The 17,734-nt window shown below is 31.3% G+C and overlaps 1 protein-coding gene across 1 annotated transcript in view; it reads right to left on the bottom strand.

The window, feature by feature from the left end:
- The window catches only part of LOC136979664 (phosphatidylserine lipase ABHD16A), a 47,745-nt gene extending 32,930 nt beyond the window's left edge, over positions 1–14,815 (bottom strand). Inside the window, exons 1-6 of the mRNA XM_067275698.1 lie at positions 14,721–14,815; positions 4,013–4,069; positions 2,317–2,383; positions 2,152–2,238; positions 1,980–2,065; positions 1,811–1,881 (exon numbers count right to left, since the gene is read on the bottom strand). Coding sequence (XP_067131799.1) covers positions 1,811–1,881; positions 1,980–2,065; positions 2,152–2,238; positions 2,317–2,383; positions 4,013–4,069; positions 14,721–14,795 — 443 coding nt within the window. The 5' untranslated portion in view covers positions 14,796–14,815. The remainder of the gene's footprint in view (positions 1–1,810; positions 1,882–1,979; positions 2,066–2,151; positions 2,239–2,316; positions 2,384–4,012; positions 4,070–14,720) is intronic.
- Between the last annotated feature and the right edge of the window lie 2,919 nt (positions 14,816–17,734).

Genomic DNA, 17,734 nt, shown 5'->3' with positions numbered 1-17,734 from the left:
CTAATCAGTGGCGTAGCGTAGTGGGGGCGGCAGGGGCGGCCCGCTCCGGGCTGGCACTTTTAGGGGGCGGCAAAATTTCACAATAAATAATAATATCTTGTAAAAATACCTAAATAAGGGGGCGGCGAAATTTTCCTCCGCCCTGGGCGGCTGACACCCATGCTATGCCACTGACTCTAATAGGTTGCTTGTGGTCTTATTTGCCAGATATCTTTTATAAGCTGTCTTCTTCTCTTGTACTGCTTGTCTAACCTCTTTGGTCCACCATGGAGTTCTAACCTTCCTATCTTTGCAAACAAATTTCCCACATACTACTTTTGTCAATTCTATCAACATTTTCTTGAAATTTTGCTATCCCTCCTATAAAGCCATTTCAGTATTAACCACATTTCTGTATTTAATGGAAAATCTGATAATTTTTCTACTTTTATCCATTAAAGCACCTTTTTACATTTCCTATTCCTAATAACGATAACTGTTTTTAATTTGCTCAATACAAGATGATGATCACTATCAACTTCAAAACCACTAAAGAATCTTGTGTTTTCAACTAACTGGATAATATGCTTGTCTACAATAATATAGTTAATTATGCTTTTCAGATTTCTGGATTTCTGATGTGTTCTCTCCATGTGAATTTGCAACTCTCTTTATGTCGGAATATTGTATTAGTAAGCAGTAAACTGTGAGTGACAAGCACAAAACTTGAGCAGTCTTTTGCCATTGTTGTTAGGTTTTTCTTTCTCATGAAACTTACCTAAAATGCTGCCATAGATGTAGTTGTCGTTTTCCACTCTATTATTAAGATCTCCAGCTAGAACTATTTTTTCATTAGTATTTGGCTTTACTGCTGATCCCAGAAGGTCATAAAATTCTTCTACATCTTCCTTCTTTGAGCCTTCTGTAGGTCCATAGGCGTAGATAAATCTCGTTATCCAGTTTCCTATTTTAAATTTTGCCCAGATGACTCTGCTAGAGTGCACTTCCCATTCTATAAGATTATCTTCCATAGCAGATGTAAATGCTATGGCTACACCCTCCTCACATTGAGCATCATTCCCTGAGTAGATCAACTTATATTTATTGTTTAAGCTTGTCTCTCCAACTTTAATTTTCTTAGTTTCAGTGATACCTGCCATTTATACATTATACTTTTCTAGCTCTACTTCCTTTCCATTCAGACTTCTAGACTCTACTTCTAGTTGATAGTATCATCCCTGATTTGTGTTCCAGTAGCATATTTAGCACTGTGTGTCCTGGTTCCCTGACCTTGTTGACTCGGGCAATGTCCCAGTCAGTATGACTTTCTGTTGATTTGATTTACCATGTTTAAAAATTTCAACCAATAAAAGAGAGCCATTATGGTTGGTTAATCCTGTAATCCTATAATGGCAGCCCATCCTCATTCGCTTCAATAACCCAGTTAATTGGCTATCTACTGACAGGTTGTCCCATGGGGGTGAGGAATGGATATTAGGTCAAGTCCCCAGTTGGTTCCTCACATGCCCAACTGTCTAGGGAATGTGAGGGTCTCCTTCTGGTTGAAAGGTTTTCAATCAAAAAAGAAAGAAAATTTTCAATTATATAAAAATATAAGCAATATATACAAGACACTTTAATTAGAAAATATTGCAAGTTTAGCTTTGAATAGACTATATTATAAAATTTATTTTTAAAAGCAAGAAAAAGTCTTTATTGTTGCTGTTAAATGCTGTTTGGTTGAAATGAACAAGTCATAGCTAACTAATATCAACACACTATAATCCATTTATATATTTAATAATTAAATAATGTTTCATTTTAAATTTACTTTTGTGTACTGTTCCAGGCAAATTCCACAGGCCATGCAAAAAAGTCAAAATCAAAACGAGAAAGAGCAACCTGTAAAATTAAGAACCAAAGTATTTAATTACTACAGAAAAATGAAAAAAAATTAATAATAGTCTGTACAATACTGTTAGAAAAATTTAATTTTGTACCTTATTTTCTTTTGTTAGACTTTTCTGACTTCTTTCTAGTACAGAAAGAAAGTTCATATAATTGCAATTTGAACATCTTCCAATGCCTAATGAAAATAAAATTAAAATAGTGTTATTTTGATAACATTTTTTTTATAAAAGTATAAGTTTAAAATTCACTAATTTTTTTTACCTCTTAAACAAAGACTGCTAAGTAGTAACAAACTTAAATATCCAGCAAATCTGCCTAATGTAAAAATTCCATCCACAGAATAGAATCCTATAAAAATATTATAATAAAAATAACTATTTTAAATAATTTCTAAATTTCTAATTTAAAGTTTGCAATTATTTTTACCTCTTTTGTATAATATCGTAATGATAAATGGACATGTATAAATTATCACTGACCAAGCAACGGATATCTGAAATAATAAATATTAAATCAAAAATTTTCTGAAATTTGCTAAAATACTGAAATGCCAAAAATTAATTAAATATGTAAAATTTATTTGAAAGAAATTAATAGTTAATATAGCCTCAACAGAGAAGAAAAATAAAGTTACAACAAAATTTTTCAAGACAGATAACAGATGTAAATAAATAAGAAAATACATTAAAAAATGTTTTAATTTTAAAAAATTTCCAGTTAATTATTAATGGATAGTAAAGAAAAAGTAAAAAAACGAATGTGGTAGAAAGAACTTGTGTTTGTAAAACAGAAAATGTGGGTCATTTATATGGCATCAATTTCTATACATAAAATATAAGAAAAAGGAAATTTTTGAACTATTATATAAATATAAACAAGTAAAATGCCAAAGCCATTTTTGGGACAAGACTATGTCTCAGAGTCTCGGGGCTCAATCGCACACTGTTTTCTAAAGAAAAGAGAAAAATTAGCACTCTCCAATGAGGAAAAGTTGACACTGGTACTCAAGGTCCTGGCATAGATTACAGTATGCTTCGTTGCCACCATGATCACAACGGGTTGTGTTGTCATGGGCCTGTTCTTGGCTATGGTAAGCAGGATCACTTCGACGTTCACAGCAAGTCTTGTTCTCATTCTCAGATCTTCTTTGGTATCACTGGTTTTAAGCACAATCATTCAAACTTTGCCAGCCTCAGCCACGGCGACAACCACGAGGCATTTTCGGTGAAATGAACCTATCCAATGTTGAAATTTCTCTCTGTTGCGTGTTGCCCCAGGTTGAATTTTTGTCAATGCCTAACAAAAATTTCCCATTTTTGAAAAAAATAATCATGGCTATTGTATCATCCAAAATTATTTTTTATTTTACACAAACAAAATAAATATATTATTAAATGTAAAAACTAAAAAAAATTATATTTTGGAAGTTAGTTTTAATATAAAAAAATTATAACGACTAGCACCATCTAGTTTCAAAAATGTTTTAATGCTGAAACAAGATATCTCGGGTCAACTGGTCAAGGTCAGCACGTTGCAACCAGAGATATGTCGGGAATAACACGGGACAGGTAAATGGGTTTCTTCAAAGATTCGTTTGTCAAAATTCGATTTCGCAACATTCACATTTCCAACTTCCCAATGAGCAACACATGTGCAAATCTTGCACTAATGCCTGTTTGTAGAAAGAGTGTCATCATTTTGTATTTTATTTTGACTTTGTTCTTGGTCCCCTGAGTACCTACAAGTCTGATTTTTTTTATATTCGCATGATTTGGACACCTAATACTCTGTGCCAAATTGCAACTCATGACATGTACAGTACTCCTTCATAATAAACAAGACATCATCTTGTCAATAATTAACAAACAAAAAATTAACTAAATTTTTTAAATGATAAAGTGATTTATGAACCATTCTGTATATATTATTGAGAAATCAAAAGAGTGAAAAATCAAATTATTATGCAAAGAGAACACATTTAATCATTGTACTACTATTTAATTCATGTATAAGTTAGGACAACGTACAAAAGATCATATTGAATCAGTTTAATTCAACATAATTTGAATAGAAATTCTAATTAAATAGATATAGAATAATGATATCAAGAAATTACACTTACGGATTTTACAACAGTGTCAGAGTAAGCTTCCACAATATTAGCATTATACATACTTCCCTGGAAATAAAATATACATATGTATAAGAATATGCTTTATCATCAGTTTTTCATTTCAAAAGTAAAAGATTTCATCATAAAATAGTTAATGAATAAAAACTCTATATTTCAAAAAATATCGATATTTATTTATTATTGATTTTATTTTATGATTATTGATTAAACCTACATTTTAAATTTCTTAAAAGTAACTCAATATTTTGAATTAATTTTAGCTAAAACTTTTGGCCAGTCTTCCTTTATTTATATGATACATAAATTACCTTTTAAAATTTCTATTTTATAAGATTTTCTGATTGTACATTTCTGACTCTATTTTATAAAACAAAATCCAACATTAATTCTTACCACTCTTAAATAAGAATTATTAATTCTTTTCTTCTGTCAGTTTAAATTAAATAAATACTATATAATCTAAAATTATTTTCAATTTCTTAGTTTTTATTTGGATTTTTTTTAAATAATGGATTTTTTGGACAGTTTTGATGTACTGTACAAAATATGATAAACAGAAAAGCATTTAGTGCATTTACAGGATGAACCCTAACCAGAAAATTATTAATTCAAATATTTTCAGCTGTCTTCTGTGGCATCTTCAAGACAGCCAAAATGTTGAATTAATAGTTTGCTGGTTAAGGTTCAATGTAGTATCTTGTATTCACATAACGCCAGTTTGTAAATGACACATATTCCACATTTATATGATAGGTAGTACACACCATACTAAGCAAAAACCTTAGTAAACATAGGTCTAAAATGCAACCATTTCTGAAATATTAACAGGTTTTTTTTAAAGTTAGTAACATAACTGACTCATTGGCTTCTGCATGTTGTAGGTGATTATCCTCTTTGTGTCAGAGAGGATAATCTTGCCAAATCTTTACTTTGATATTTACAAATGCTCCATATGTTTTCTTCCATTTCCATGCATGCTTCACATCTTCCTATAGAGTCAAACTCTCTCAAAAATTCCAAGTCTTTGTCAGATTATTTATCTCAGTAATAGTGGTGTGTACTGTCTACCATATAAATGTCAAAATTTTTTTAACATCCTGTATAAGGTCTGATGCTCATGAAATACTTATCAGTTGAATCTGATTATTCGTTAATTCTATCATTACAATAAATAAATACATCAGAAACTCAATTATCTAAAAAAAAAGCTAGAACATATAGCATTGTACATACCACAGAATATAATACACAGAAACCAAACTATCTAACTGGAAATCACTGCATAATCTGTTAATTGTGGCACCACAAAATTATGTCATTTGTTGTACCTAACACCACATTACATTTTGAGTAAATTAATTCATCTTTAAATACAGTAATTACACTGCAGTATTATAGTTCAAGAATCTTTAAATGCACACTGCTTGATGTACCACCCAAAAGACAAAAAACAAACAAGTTTCTGGATTATCTGAAATTTCATTTATTCCAAAGATCCTTGGTCCTATCAAGTTCAGATAATAGAGTTTCCACTGTATATATAATTTCTGCTTATATAAAAACAAAATTTTATTAATAATTATATAAAGGGAATATCCATAAATTATATCAGCATTTTTCTTGAAATTTTTACTACCTCCCTTGTCCCAGTTTATCCAAATTTCCATAACCCCTCCCTTCTTTGGACATCCAACAAAACTCAACCTTAAAACCTTTATCACTTTATGAATTATAGATACCACAAGTAGGAATGAAATGTACAAGAAATTCTGATAAAATGCATAAACTGTATAAAATTTAATGAAATAAAGGATGTCCACTGAGGCTCAAATCCCCCCTTGTCTGACTTGTCTTGACCCTCTTGCTCCCTTCTAGTGTAGCTGTCATTTATGGACAGTCTGAAAGTTGTATAATCTAAAAATCTATTGTTTATGTATAAGGGTCGTCCAAATGAAAAGTGGATATGCGACATATTTCATTGTGCAAAGTAGCGTTTGGTGGACCACTTTACAGGTGGATAAGCTCAACATTGGTAAAGCACAGGCTGCATTAAGTGTTGGCAAGAATAGATTTTATTTCCAGTAATTGGCAGATTAATGATAAGTTAGTTATGACGGAAGTGTCAAGAATCGAACAATGGGCAATCAAGGGGAATAAGAATGCCAACATCTATAGACAAATGAAGCATGTTTATGGGAAACATTATTTAGGATGAACAGTAAGGAATAATTGGTGCACGAGTCACAGAGAAGGATGCAAGTCAATTCAGGATTAACTGAGACCAGATCAGGCACACATCATAATCTCCATTGTACCAATCACTGTTGGTTGACTTTAGGCCACCATACACAATGATCAACTCTAAAGGCTATTGCAAAACTATTGTCATGGTTGCACAAAGCAATAAAGTCAAAATGCTCAAGACTCCTCTCACAAAAAGTAATCCTGCTTCACTACAATGCCCATCTCCATACAGCAAATGTAACCTTTGCTACATTACAGAAATTCCACTGGGAGATACTAGAACATCCATCATATATCCTGACCCATCGCCATGCTACCTTCCCATTTTCGGACCTCTCAAGAACGATTTTCAAGAGAAAAGTTTTATGTTGGATGATGAAGTGAAGGATAAGGCCAAAGAATTTTTTTACCAGCAGCCACCATAATTCTATTTGAGGGGCATCAATACACTTGGGAGACACTGGATCTTCGCCTAAACAAACATGGAGATTTTTTTAGATTTGCAATAAATGTTTGCCAGTTCTGACATGTGTCCATTTTAAATTGGGCAACCCTCATATATAGATTTATTTAATTATTAATTATTTATTTTTATGTATATAAGCAGAAAAATCCCAAAGCACAATTAACATCTACCTTCCAAAAGAACAAATATACGAACATAAATATAGATATAACAAATAAAGGAAAAAACAACAATTAAATAAAATTTTTAATTTATAATGAGTTTTTACATTTGAATTTAAAACAAGAAAAATTAAGATATAAAAAAAACTCATCAAAATTGTTTAAATTTTGAGAAATATAATAAAAAAAATGACCTTTGAGATACACTCAAATGAAAAAATAGAGTATACATGCAAGATGAAAGTCAGGTTTTTCAAAGGAGCTTGTAAAAACAGCCAATCATAATAAATATAACCATTAAAAAATTTGAAATAAAGTAAGTGATCAAAATATTTGATACACAAAAAATGAAGGAAAACCTAACCTAATCTTACAAAGTTAGAATTCTGAATATATGGTAAATTGCATAATTTATTAAAAAATAAATAAATTTTTTCAAGAGACTTCCAATTTTCATATTAACAAATTAAATTTAAATATTTTCACATCTGAATTAAAATTACTTTTTTATACTGATTCAAATATAAATCTTGGACTTATTTTTGAATGAAAAGAAATTTTAATAATAAACATATTTTTTACTTTAATATAAAATGTAGGCTACTTGTGTAAATGAGTACAAAAATTATAAATAAGAAATTTAATAGATTGATAGGGAAAGAAAGTGTTATTTGTCTAGAAAAGCTTATAAGTACATTTTTATAAATAACTTATTCTGCAACAAAGAATTTCTTTTCATAATGGAAAGAAACTACCACCTAAATAACAATAATTTGAGAAGACTGCAGAAAAAAGCACTTCTTCAGATATGCACTAAATATATAATGCAATACAACTATGAACAAAATATAATTTATTTATTTTGAAAAAAATTTATAACACAAAGAAATTAAATAGTATTTTAGGTATATAGAACATTTTTTATTTAATATAATAATATATTTAATTTGTTGAAATAGTGTAAATAATGATTAGACATAAGTCACTTTTAAAACAATTTATGTATAATCATTATTTACATTATTTTAACAACTTAAATATACAGTGAAAACTGCTTAGGCATCCTGCATCCGATGGGTACCTGTCAAAACGGGCAAAAATTTCTGGCACGGAATACTTTATACATAGAGTATTCGTATAAGTTACCCGTATTAAATGACCACCTGTGTAACGCGACCGCGGGCATCGATTTTTGGTCCAAAACAACATACAAAAACTGTAATAAGCAACCACTTCCGCAAATATATCTAGTCTAAACTCTTGTTCAAACCCACCTCGGGCACTTCTGCCACCCTTGAAATCAGGTGCAGGTGTTAATGAGTTAGTGTAGCAACAAAGGAAATTCATTTCAGTTTGTTCGAAATTGTCCGAAAAACGAAAGAAATGCAAAATGCTGTCGTTAGATAATCGTGTTAAAGTTATCAGAGAAAGTGAAAACCGTTTATCACAAAGGCAATTAGCGGCGAATTTAACTGTGGGAAAACGAAATTTATTTTACCATACACCTATAGTATTTTCTTTAGGGGTATAAAATATTGTACACCATACAGTTAATCAGCTGATCTCATCATTTGATAAAATTTATTTTATTTATTTATTTTTTTGAAGCTCATATACAGTACGTATGCAATAAATAGTTTCTGTATCAACCTACCCTATTTTTATGATATTTTTAGAAAAATAATATCCAAGTAATTTTCGCATGCAAAATATTCAAGAAACAATAAACACATTAACGCAAAAATCAGTTTTACAAGCAACTTTCCTTTTTTGATTCCGCCATTGTCATTGTACAATCGCAGAAAGTAATGAAATCGTATTATGAGAAAAAATAATAAAATCGCTTTATTATTAATAAAATGTATATAATAAATGTATATATATAACAAATGGCGGGATTGTTGTCCAGAGGCATTGTGCTTCTTCAGGATAACGCACATCCACATGCTCTGCATTGACGAAGAACTTGCTTCAACAGTTTAAGTGGGAAGTTTTTGAACATCCTCCTTATAACCCAGACTTGGCTCTGAGTGATTACCACCTTTTCCCAAAATTGAAGAATTTTTTGGCCAGGAATCACTATGGAAGTGACAACGAACTGAAAGAGGCCGTTAATGACTGGTTCAAGAACTTGGCAGTAACTGAGTGTGCAGAAGGCATAGAAAAGCTGGTGATATGCTACGACAAACGTTTAAATTTGTATGGCGACTACATAGAAAAATAGCTAAGTTATCATATGTGTTGTAAAATAAGTTTTGTTTCATTATCTTAAATAAAAATATCTAAAGAAACAAACGTTTTTTACTTTTAGAATGACCTTTGTATAATTACAAAGGTTATCTTATGCAACAGTTTATCACGAACAATCTAACACATTTAAAAATGTGTTAGATTGATCACTTTGTGTGATAAACCTTGCATAAGATAACCTTTGTAGTTATATAAATCAAATACTATAATATATTATATCCAAGTATATAACAAACATAAAATGAAAACAATAAAAAGAGTTGGTTATTTTAGCATACCATTGTCATGTTATCACAATACTCAGATAGTATAAAATGGCACAATTTCATTGGTAGACACAAATTTTTGCAGATATTATAATTTTTTTCTAATGTTAACTCTAAGTAACTATACCATTCACAGCCAAATATCAAATAGTAATCTGCCAACAGATCAAATTTTGCAAAAAATGAACCAAATATTAAACTTGGCATCCTTGAAAACCACTTAAAACATACTTTGTGCTTGCAGGTAACCTTGTCTTACATAATTTTCCTATTTGAATGCCACCAAACTGTTGGTTTGATAGAAAGAAGGGACTGTAAGCAGAAAGAAATCAAAATAATTAGACCAAAAGTGGTCATTGACGTTCTTCCAGAAGAAAGGATGCCCAACAACTACTAATTAATACTGGTCTACTATTAAAATTTGAAAAGTGATGTGTTGATAGGTTGTGATGGCTCTGCATATGATCGAAGTTGCTAACCTTAACGTCTGAAAGACTTCATATGCACTTCACCCTCGATGAACCTTTATCTTCGGTAATGTTAACATTACTGAAGGTAAAGGTTCGTTGAGGGTGAAGTGTTTATTAACACCGGTAATCAGGTTAGAAGCTATTGTTAGACTTCATATGACTTATTTAAATAAAAAATCTTGAATGCGAGAATAATTGCTTTTATGTGACAATAAAGTGTTCATATTTTTGCAACAAACTGCATAAACTATATGGGAAGAATGTTGTCGTAAATATTGCATTTACAGAAAAATTATTAGAATTAAATATTAAATCTTTTTTGCCTCTATGTCCTTACTTTTATTGATTTCTGTTTTTATTCTTGTCTACTTTGGACTTTGTTTATTAATAGGACTTATTATACTGGTGTAGTTTCTGTATAACAAATAGAGAAGAACTTATTTTGTTTTGATTTTTCTGACTAAGTTTTCTATTTGCTATACAGAAACTTCAAGCAACTTTGTATATTTCAAGCAGTTCAAGAAAGCGGAATTGCACTCTATAAAACATTTGATGGAAGATCCTGATCCTATCCAAATGGACCTCCACATCTGGGTCAGAAGCATAAGATGACATTTCTAGGAGTGAAAAACTGACTCCTAGAAATGTCTGTATGGTGTCCTTTTATGTGGGAGGCAACTGTCTGCTGGTTGCTCTAACATACTACAATTCATTTCAAGTTAAATGGTCAGTTAAGGGGTTGGAATATATACCAGAGAATACAGGCAGGTCTTTGACATTTCTGAGGAGAGAAACGATATGTGGACTCCTTTTGTAGGACAGCTTGATGTTATTGATGCATGCTATCTGTTTGTAAATAAGGACAAGTCGGCGTTGTGTGTGACTGCCTTGAATGTTCCAGATTGTTGCAGATTGTGGGTCACAAGATGTGTGTGGATTGTTAGAAAATCCATGTTGTACCATTGTGGTTGGTGATAATTTGTAATTCTTGCATCCTAACATTTGGATAGAGATGTGCATAAATGGTCTATGAACCAAAAGTTTAGGATAGGACCAGGAACCTCCACCAAATGTCCAATAGAGCAACTCCACTACCTTAAACTGCTTGAAATACACAAGGCAGCGTTGAATAAGAAGGCAATCTACTTTAAGGATGACAACACATTCCCCAACCCATGGAAAGTTTTCCTCCACCACCTATAAATCATGAGTACATATGGGGATTATCTTGAGGAGGCCACTGAGCCGTACCTCATGAGAAGAAAATCGGTTGAGTCGATCTCTGATTACATCCACAAGTAGAGTTGTTGTCATCGTGCCAGAGGACTGATACCAGACAGCAAAGGAGTCCAATAGTCATTGTCATGAGTTCCTTTTACTTAAGTATATACAATGGTTACGGTTACATTGACCATGGAAAAAATGTTTGGAGTGCGTGGTGAGGTGAAAGTCCAAACAGAAGTATGTTGAACCACCGCAGTTTCCTCCAAGCCAGCATATGGGGAATGTCTCAACTAGCAACCATCCAGATCAGAAACACATCCATCAATCAATGAATGACATGTTATATTTGAATATTCAAACAGTGCACCTTCATTTTCCAATTCTACAGTCTGATGATGTCCAATGGAATATGGATGAAGATGTTCACATAAGTAAAATTTTTCGTGAATTGTTGGCTTTTGTGTAGGTTGATTTAATTTCAATGTTAAATTCTAAGCCAGGCCTGATATAGATCTTGATGTAATAACACAATCATTAACTGAAAATCAATTAAATATACAAACAAAAACATCTGAGATAAAAAAAAATTGCACCAACTAAAAAGTTATGATAATTTAGATGACAGTCAAATTTTTTTCTTAGGAGTTTTTCTTTGGTAAATATAAGATTGACACTTTAATGCAGTACCTACAAGATTTTTATTATTGTTTCCTACAATTTGCTTTAAAGAGCTAAGCTTATCTTTACCAAAGAAAAACTCCTAACAAAAAATTTGGCTGTCATCTGAATAGTCATAATTTTTTTACTTGGTACAATTTTTTTTACATCTCAGATGATTTTGTTTGGATTTAATTTAAAAAAATATTCATATAACAATGAATTTGCAATAAATTTTGAAAGAAAATTTTCTATATGAATAGAGATTTTCTTTTAAATTATAAATTCAATAAATTAAAATTTTGTGAATTCATCATTTTATAATACTTAGATTTATTTTAAAATACAATAATGTGATGTTCACTATGAGAGACAGTACGGTGCACAAACGTAACAGTACAACAACAAGTACAAACATTAATTTTAACACAAAGTACTCTATTCTCTCTGAACAGGTTCTTAGAAGGGATCCCAACTTCACAAATCTGGTTATTCTTGACCAACTTCACAAACAGGGTTATTCTTTGACCTTTAACAATATCAAAAGCCACCTCACGTAACAATTAATATGCCTGTTTCTTGAGTAACTTACAACTAACTTATAGCCAAGGAAATTAAGAATATAAGAAAGATTAAAAAAAAGGAAAGTGGAGATGAAGTGAAATACCCGCGATTTCTTTGGTCGATGTGTGCTCTTGGGTAGGACGCCAACTTAACATTTCGTTCTTTAACTTTACCAATGTTGTGTCTATTGGTAGGTCTAGACTCTAGAGACTATTTGGGTCTCTCAATGTGTCCTCAAGACTCTCTTGCCTGTGGTTCTCTCCTTTCGATCTTTCTGGCCTCGCAGTCTCTGCTTCCATTCTTCTCCAGTCTAGAGCCCTGCCTTACACAGCCGTCCTCTCCAAGATCTTGCCAAAAAGTGTCCGTTATGCCGGCCGTTTTGCCCCAAATGTCCTCAACTCTTTTCCATCGAACTTCCAAGAACGGCTAATCCCACCCAAGGGCAATAACGGTTCAGAGTGAAAATTCCAGGAAGGATTTAGGAAAAAAGGGAAAGTAGAGTACTAAACTAAAAAACTAAAAGTAAAAATATATACAATATTATGGCTGACAGCCACAATAAAATGCTTTTTGTATTAGAATTTAGACTATTTCACTTTTCTTATATCAAACTAACTAACGACTTGGGTTCGAAAATGTTAGTGAAAGGGGTATTTGTCAAATTAAGCACAGTTTTTGGTTTTGAATTAGAAGTAAGTTGTATATTGTGCAGTGTGTTTTTGGTGTGTTTGTTCAAACTAACTAAATTTAAAGACTTATTCTTAAATCTTTAATAAAATGAAATATATAACAGCAGAATAATATTGTGGGTATAGAACCAAATTTTGCAGTTTTTCAATAATAGAGTACAGTGGGTGATTGGTCAACAAACAGTTCGGGCTGAGAACAAATTGGACAACGAACACCTGACAGAATGAACACAAGAAATGACGCTGCATTTTAAGATTTGTAAAAAACTATATTTTAATGGAATCCATACATGGTTTATGGAACGAGACTTTCACAGTTGTACATATAACCTTTTTTGAGTAGTTAATTTCTGTTCTCTGAATTTTTGTAAGTGCTTTTCTGAACTTTTTATTTAAAAAATATTGTGGGGCCTAAAAAGAGTGGTGTGTCAAGAACTGTGTTCACTATAGAAACTAAGCAAGAGATAATAGCCAAGGTGGAGAGTGGGCAGAAGATGTCCGATATTGTAGGGCAGATGACTTCAACAGGTCTACAGTAGATACAATTTTAGCTAAGAAAGATATAATCAAAAAGACTCAAGCAGATAAAGGAGTAACAAAAATTGCATCTGAGAAACAAAGATGTACCATCCATGAAAAAATGGAGATTGCTTTCAGTTTGTTATTAAATGTAAATAAACATAGTAAGATAGTATATAATTTTTAATTTATTTTTTAGTGTTTTCAGAACAAATTAATCAAATTCCCACAAAACTCTATGGTAAATCGATAATCAGTTAACAAACAATATGGATAGTGAACGCGGTCTTGGAACGGATTATGTTCGTTAACGAATCACCCACTGTATTTGTATTATATACAACATATTCTATATGGAATCGTAAGCAGAAATGTAAAATTCCAAACGATTACATAAAATAGTAAATTTTCTCTAGGAGTTGGACAAAGTTCATTTGTAGACATCTATATGGTTACACAATGTAAGGACACATAGGCTTCGGACCACCCTAAATAGTAAATTTTTAGTTGGTCCTATTTTCAAATCCCATTTTCTGAAATATCTGGTTTTACACTTATAACTTAGTTCTATATTCACGATATATATAGAACTTCTATTCGAGCATTCCGTCATCAATATACGAACCCGAAGATTTCCATTTGTAGATTGAAAGCATCAGTCCAAAAGTTTTATTTCAAATTAAATCTCGCCAGAATTCGATTAAGGCTCTTCAACAGACGCATTTACTGCTTATTCCAATCTACCAATCAATGTTGTAACTCCATCATAATCTCAGATTTATAATACAAAAGAAACACATTTCATCGCACGAAATCTATACACAAACTTACATAATGCAAAGACTTTTATGAAAGATGCAATATACAACACATAAAATATTGCAATATATAATATGAAATATTATAAAATCTTTAATGTTTATTCTTCCTTGAAGGAGCAATTAAAAATGTAATATATACTTCATATTAATGGAAATAAAAAACATTAATATAAGGAATGAATGAAAACAAATTCTATACAATTCTTTTATTTAATGCGCAAAATTCAAATAATCGAAAGAATTTTCCTTGTTTTCATTCATTATATAATTAATACACCATTCATTTTATTATTATTATAAAATTTAATCATTTTAAAACTTAGATCTTTACACGATTTTCTAAAATAATTGATAAACATAATCACCCTTTCGTCTCCATGTTTATATATGCGATAAAGTCTTGGAGAAAAAACACATCGAGCAAACGATCCGATCGCCATGTTTATATTTCTATAAGACCCTACAATGAACATATTAGTATATTAAAAAACGCAAAATTCTATTGGTCGGAGGAAATCATTACGAAATGAACAGACCAATGAAAATGATTTTATTCTATCAAATAATAACCGCATCAGCAGCAGACGAATCTAAATTAAAAGAAAAAAAAATTAATATATGTTTTTTGTATTGTGTAATAATTTTCAATATATAATAATATTTTCGTCGTTTAAAAATACTGCGTAATATTATAAAATATATTTCGTTTATTAATTAATTAGTTAAGTAATAATCACGTGATCTAGTATCAGCTGTACGTCGAACCTGTTTATTGCTATATCAAAAATTCAATCAGAAAATTTTGTTAATATCTTATAAAAGAAAGTAATCAACCTTGACGCATTTTAATAATATTTCGATTAATAATATTAATAATAAAATAATAAAATACACATAAATGATAAAAAAAAAATTCAAATTTCCATTGTCTTTCATAAATTTTAACATGTAATGTATTGTACCGTTACAGTACATAGCGTGTATATGTTAATAAATTTTAATATTTTCCTTATCTGTACAGATAATTTTTAAAAATATAAAATTGTTTAATAATATTCGTATTTATTATTTACACAGTTAAATATTTTGCAATTAGATAGAGTTAAGAAATGTTCTGTTGAAATTATTTTACTTTATTATAACGAAAGAATAAAACAAATAAATCAAAAATTTGGTAATACAGTAATATCATTATTTAAAATTTCATAATACTGTATTATAATTAACCGAAATTCATGTGTCCCATCCGAATTTTATTCTATTTCTTTTAAGAAACTACATTAATTTTTTTTTTTAAGTTTTATAAAGAAAACTATTTTTCAACATTAAATATAATTAGACATATACCGCATTTCCTTGTTTAAACCCCGAGGGGATGGACGTCAGCAGAAAATTTTCCGGGAGGAGCAAATAATTACATCATTGAAGCGGATCATTAGCGAAGCTTCTTTTATCCGTTCGATAGATTCTGACTAAACTTTGCCGTTTTCCATTAATTGCGATGAGGAATCCGAAAATGCAATAAAAACTAGGGGTCCATGACTTCGTTTTCGAGATAAGGTCGTTTCAGGAGCGAGCGCGAGAAAGCGATATCGCACGAATCGCGCGACTTTGTCGTGCGATGTTTCAAGGTCGCTAGCGCGTCTTGTACGGGCTTACAGAATCAAGTTCGTTCACAAAATTAAATGGATCGATTTTGATAAAACACTGCCATTTTCCATTAATTGAGACGAGGAATCCAGAAATGTAATGTGGTTCCATTTAAATGTAATTTGAAAAAGTTAGAAACTATTTTATAATTTTATCTTACTTCAGATTGATAAAAGAATTGTTATTAACAATTAGAGATGAAAATTTACCTGTTTTTAATCGGAATTTTTAAAATTTTCGTTTAAATAGACCATTAATAATAGACCAGTCATTTATTATTTGTCATCATTCATACGTCTTTATTGTAAAAGAAATATATTTTAAAACGAGCAAAAATTATCGTGACTTATTCACGATGCCCGGATGCAGTTTAAAAATACTTTCTCGATCTCAAATTAGTAGGGTCTTGTCCATCTACATCATACTTTTCCTATCACATAATCATGTCTAACTCTATTGTGAATTCAAGTCATGTTACTCTCGCTTCACATCGTATAGTTAGCTTGTGTATAGTTAATCCGGGTCAGCTACCCCCAAACTTTTGATACCTTTCTCGACTTTCATTTATCTAACACCGTTCTCGTGATCAAGGAAGAACAGTGGCAATTTATAGGTCTACAACTTTTTCAAATTGCATCCAATTAAACAACTTATATCGAACACATTTTACTAATTTGATTATTGTTTTAAAATTGAAATAATTTTAATATTCTGTGTAATACAGTAGACCCCCCTATAACACGGTAGTAAGTTCCGTTTTATATGAATCCGTGTTGTACGAGTCACTTAAATACACGAGCCAATCACAGCCCGTGTGCAGGGCTGTGATTGGCTCATGTCTTTAAGTGACTCGTACAACACGGATTCATATTTACCGTCAAGAATAATGGCAAAATAATATTCATTCTTGATTCAGCTATTTTAAGATCTTCTCAAAATAAGCACCTAAAAGGTTTTTTAAGAAACTTTAATATATAACATTATAAATGACAGAAGAATTGGGAAATTATTTTTTAAAATGTTGCATCCACTTAAAGGCCAGGACCCAATTTGGACCCGTTGAGTGGTAAGGGAGGACCATTCCTTTCAACTTCCTCCTGTGTTTCTTTGACCCGCCTGGAGGTCAAACAAATCTAGGAAGATTTACCGCCATTCGGTCGTCGATTTTGGCAGGTAAATTTATTAAAAATCTGAGAAAGAAAAATGTTATTGCAACCGATGAGCGTTTGAACCTATGAAGAAAAGCGACAGAACATTATGTACTGTACAGAAGCATCTTTACTGAGGAGAAATGTTTTGATTTCGCGTCAGCTGAACTGTGAATAACACCTCAATTACCTATAAATCATGCCCGACATATAGTAATAAACAAACGATACCTCTGTAGTTTAATAATTAAATATAAAAATATTACATAATTTAGATTGGAGGAAGGCGGTTAAGCCGCCATCTTAGATGGCCAGATAACGGGGTTGGTTAAAATCAAAATTTAAGTCCATTGAATTTTGTCGAAATACTGACAATGAGTTATCTTGAACTACTTAAGTGTATTAAGTAAATTTCCAAGAAAATGCCTAAAGTTCCTAAACTTTGCGACACCCCAATCGTGGCACCGCGGCACCCCGATTGAAAAACACTGCCCTATGCACTGCAGTATTTCAACATGTTTTCCATGCTTTTCAACCCTAGACGGCCGGATGGCCGAGCGGTCAAGGTGACAGCCTACCGC

Source organism: Centruroides vittatus, unplaced genomic scaffold (assembly GCF_030686945.1).
Source record: "Centruroides vittatus isolate TY-2023 unplaced genomic scaffold, ASM3068694v2 contig_630, whole genome shotgun sequence".
In the NCBI taxonomy this organism is placed as follows: Eukaryota; Metazoa; Arthropoda; class Arachnida; order Scorpiones; family Buthidae; genus Centruroides; species Centruroides vittatus.
This window is presented reverse-complemented; position numbering and strand designations above follow the sequence as displayed.